Source organism: Fukomys damarensis, unplaced genomic scaffold (genome assembly GCF_012274545.1).
Source record: "Fukomys damarensis isolate Sample0158 unplaced genomic scaffold, DMR_v1.0_HiC HiC_scaffold_32, whole genome shotgun sequence".
Classification (NCBI taxonomy): domain Eukaryota; kingdom Metazoa; phylum Chordata; class Mammalia; order Rodentia; family Bathyergidae; genus Fukomys; species Fukomys damarensis.
In genome coordinates, this window is record NW_022900944.1 from 30592697 (window position 1) to 30597419 (window position 4723).

General features: G+C 51.0%; 1 protein-coding gene across 3 annotated transcripts in view; it reads left to right on the forward strand.

Annotated features, from left to right (window-relative positions):
• The first annotated feature begins 200 nt into the window (after window positions 1-200).
• Bean1 (brain expressed associated with NEDD4 1) overlaps window positions 201-4723 on the forward strand; it is a 36006-nt gene continuing 31483 nt past the window's right edge. Inside the window, exon 1 of one of the 3 annotated variants that reach the window (XM_010612145.3) lies at window positions 201-313. In XM_010612145.3, coding sequence (XP_010610447.1) covers window positions 289-313 — 25 coding nt within the window. In that variant the 5' untranslated portion in view covers window positions 201-288. The remainder of the gene's footprint in view (window positions 314-4723) is intronic. The other 2 variants (XM_033758022.1, XM_010612144.2) reach the window with 2 other exon arrangements.

The window sequence follows — 4723 nt, forward strand, 5'->3', positions numbered from 1 at the left end:
CTCCTGCTCCAACACTGGGACCCCAGCACCCACTGCCCCCCCATGCACCCCCACACGAGGTCCCAGATGGCTCACCTGCTACCAAAGTCACTGACCTCACCCCCAGATGTTGGCAGCTCAAAGGATGCACAAGCCCAGCCTGCAGGACTGGTGAGTTCCATGTGGGTGCCCCCATCTCTGGCCTGTTTGTGTCTCCACAGGTGAGTGGAGAGGCCTTCCCTGCGGCGGTGAGAAGTCAGCGCTGTGCCTGTGGGCAGGCTGGCTCCGCTCTTCTGCTCCAAGGATTACATGTCCTTCAAACGCCCTTGCCCCTGTAAGTCTCCCCCACACCCTCCCACTGCTGAGGGCCAGCCATGGCAGAGCTGGGAGCTGGGTTGCAGATGTTTGGCCAAGGAACTGCAAGGGTCTGGCTGGGGACATGATGGGGGTGGGGGAAACCCAACATCTCTGCGATGCTCTCTGAAAACTGAAAATCCCACCTTGGTCATTCCAGATCAGGGCTTGTCGGGGGCATATTAATGGGATTAAACACGCGCACGCACACACACGCACACCGTGGCCAAATAAGTGTTAGAAGGGCTGGATGAGGCTCACTGAGAAGGCTTTGCTACCTCAGGACTTTTCAGAGCCTTTAATGTCGTGATGTACATTGTGAGCCTTCCCTGGGAGACAGAAAACCTGCTGCTTTTCCCAAATTTAACATGTGCCACAGGGATGTATTTTACTCACATGGGACTTTGCAGGAACTATTCTCTGGAGCTGACTGTCCTGAGGAGATCTGGCCTGGAGCCTCCATCAGAAAGCCCTGCAGAAAATGAAGCCATTAGATGATTTTTGCCCATAGGAGTCTCCTTATGGCTTCAGCTGGGTGTGCCCTTCGGGCCAGTGAGCAGCCCTTCCCAAGTCTCCACCAGCTCTGCTCCTGCCAGCTCCTGCTGCCTTAGATTCTGTGGGAGCTGCCTGCTTTCTCCTACTTCATCTCCTGACTCTCAACACCACCAGCACCTCTTATATTCAGGGTGACGTGCATAACTGCCTATGACTTCCCCTTGATAAGTCAGGATTGTGCATGTGGTGTGTGTGTGTGTCTGTGTCTGTGTGTGTGGTGTGTGATGAGGGACACCTTCCATAATCCCTGGATAATACCCTGTCCCTCTCACTAATGTCTGTTCAGATTTTCAACACTGATTACCTGTCATGCCTCTTGGGGTGGGGGCAACTCTTCAAGTAGTCAAAGCCCCAGTTAAACCTCTAAACACCAGGAGTTTGGTGCAGTGGAGGTGGGGAAACTGGTGTGTCCCATGTGGATGGTATCCTCACGACTCATGCTGGGGGATGTGGGAATAGGCTGGCTGTGGGGTTCACTATCCAGAGTGTGTCAGAGTGCAAGGGAGTCAGCCTGTAATCCCACCACTCAAGAGACTGAGCCAGGAATATCACAAGTTCAGAGCTAAACTGGGCTACGTAGTTCAAGGCCAAGCTGGACTACATAGCAAGGCCCTGTAATGGGGTGGGGGCTAAGATGGGTACCCAAGGAGGGTGTGGATTAAGAGCTGATGAAATGATTTCTGATGAATGGTACAAGCTCAATAAGTTGTTGTCACTGTCATCACTGTTACTGTGGCATAATCAGGAAATGAAAGCCCAAGTCCCGAGCCAGGGGAGAAGACTGCTGCTCAGGGGCGTGCCTGCCCCATGGTGGGCTGCCATGGTCACTTTCTTGCCCCTCCCTGCTGGTGATAGGCGAAGCTATGAGTGGAGAAATCTAGAAAAGGTCAAGGCTGGGAATGTTGAGTGTGGAAAGCTTTCTAGAACCTTCTGGGGTTGCTCTCTGGCCCTTGAGAGCCTGGTCCTTCTATACTAATTGAAACCATTGTTCAGACTTATCCCCCCATCTGAGCCCCCTTTGCGGATCCATTCTAGAAATCACTCACTTATTAAGCAGCCCTGTGCTTGCTTGCCTGAAAAGATGAACTTCTAGAAAGCAGGGACAGTGTCTGCCGTTCCCTGGTGCATCCCAGCATCGTGCTCAGGGCCTGGCATGGAGTGGATGCTTAGTAAATGGTTGAGCAAATAGGTGAATGAGGAGATGAAACAGGTGCCTGGTGGGCAGCCTCCCCAGCTTACAGCCCAGAGACCCACACACAGGTTCTGATAGGGATACAGGACTACAGATGCTCTGGACCCCTGGACACACCAAACATAAAAGTGCTCAAGGAGAAAACCCAGAAGTTCCAGGAAACATCCTAACAATCAGGACCACACCTCACCAGCTCCTTTCTAGACCTGAAGCTGCTCTGTGAATTGAGAAGCCATGGGCAGCTTCCCTGACGCTCCTTTTCACAAAACACTCTTGCCAGATCCTGTAAAGATATTGAAGCCCATAAAAGCTGCATAACTTATGTTGGTAGCCAGTTTGTTCCTGTGGTTGGGTTTCCACACTACTAACTCTTGCCATTTTAGAAGGACTGGACAAGTCTCCAAAAGGAAATGCAAACCCAGAAACTCCCCAAGCAAGACCTTTCTCCTAGGAGTGAGAGCTCACAAGGTCCAGAAAGAGTAAACAGGTCGTATCTGCCGGCTGCAGAGGGGAGGGTTGCACAGTGAGCAGGGCCAACCCAGCTGCAGCACAGATCCCCTAGCTCCTGCAAACTCTGAGGATGTAGGGTCATCCATTGGCCTCTCAGTGAAACAGACATTAGTCAAGCTGGGCTCGGCCCTGCATCCCCCAACCACAACCCTATCTTTCCACCAAGTATTCCAGCTTGTGTGTGCTCCTCACAGAGATTCCTGGCCCCCCTGGGCAGATAGAAGACGAAGCAGAGGAAGGAGGCAAGAATAAGAACAGGGAAGGAAACCAGAGACTTTGGGGCCAAGTGGCTGCAGGAGGAATTGGGATCTCTTCCTGCTAGTGCCAGGCCTGCGAGCCATTTTCCAGCCTCAAGAGCAAGAAGACAAACATGCTTGGTTCCTCAGGAAGAATAGAGGTGGGGGAATCTTCTCCTTCAGGCCCCCAGCTAGACAGGGTGGCCCAGGGCTCTGTGGGGACCCAGGCTGCAAGAATAGATGCTTCATAACCTCTTCCTCATTACTTGGCAGATGGCAGCTCCATGGGGCTCCCCGTGAGGCTGGGGCAGCCTGCTTCCCTCGGGTCTCTGAGGACAGATCTAGGAAAAGAGGGGCTTTAACACCACAGGGGAGACTGAGCCTGTGGCAAAGCAAAATGAAAAAGAAGGTAGCATCCAATAATCATGAAGTCAAATGGGGCTTGTCTCTACCAGGCTCATGGTGGCTGCCCACAGGCTGGCAGAACTCACAGCCTGGCAGGGTCCCTGGGTACCCTCAGTCAGTGTGATGTAGTGAGAAGCACTGAGACTCAAGTACAACCTGATGCTGACACTTCCCAGCTGTGTGATCTGGAGCAATCTGCCGAACCTCCAGAGACCTGAACGAACTTGTCTGTACAATGGATACAGTAATGCCACCCTGGTGGTTTGATGCTCAGATCCTAGATGCCAGCGGGGAGAGTCTAGCCTGATGTCAGGCTCTGAGAAGAGGCTCAAGAAACTTGAAAGTCTTGTCTTTTGGCCACCTTTTCTCTGCACAGCTTAGTATCATCCAGGTCTTTAGTGATGGAGAAGAAAAACAGGAGGAGGGGCTCTGGATTTGAATTTAGGACTTGGACCATATGTTTCCATCATTGTATCAAAATCCCTGTGATAATCAGATGGAAAGGTTTATTCTGACTCATAGTTTCAGGGGCTTCAGTCCATGGTCATGTAGCCCCATTGATTAGGGCTCTGGTGAGACAGAACATCCTGGGAGGGAGCATGTGGTATGGGAATCCACATATATAGTGAAAGAGAACAAGCAACCGGAGTCCCAGTATCCTCTTCAAGGGCATGCCTCCAGTGACCCAACTCCCTCCCACGAGACCCATCTCCTAATATTAACACCACCTTCTAAAAGTTCCACCACCTCCCATCAGTGCCCTGAGCCAGGGACCAAGTCTTCAACACATGGGCCTTTTCAGATCCAAACTATACCAAGCTAGATGCTATTGTCTGCTGTGCTCTTTGTGACAGTTACCTCTGCAGAGAATGAACTGTCAACAAGACTCAAGGACAATCACCACTTCTGTGCCCAGAGCAGGCATTACTAATCAGTCGCAGAACAGTTTCCCCCAGTGAGTCTGAAGGCAACCTCAGACTCTCTCCAAACACATACAGAAACTCCCCAAAGATCACTGTATCATGAAAACTTCATCCATCCACTGCCGAGGTGGGAGTTTGGAGTGGGCAGGGGAATAGATGGATTGAATTCCACTGGTCATTTCTCCCACAGCCTCAGGCTCCTCACTTGTAAAATGGGAGTTGATAAGAATACCCACCTCTGAGGATCGCTGTGAGCATCAAATGAGATGTGAGGGGATAAATACTCAAAGCCTTGCAAGGGAGAGTGCCCATTCTGCACACAAGGAAATTGAGGCTCGGGAAGATGAAGAAATTAGTCCGGGAGATACAGTAAGGCCGAGGCAACACCCTGAGTGAATCAGTCCAGGGCTTGATTTTAGCTAAACTACAGCTGGACCAAAAGAACAAGGGTCGAGGCCTGGAGATTTAGCTCAGTAGTTCCACTGCCTGCTTGGTAAGCACAAGATCCCAAGTTCAATCCCTGTACCAAAAAAAAAAAAAAAAAAAAAAAAAAAAAAAAAAAAAAAAAA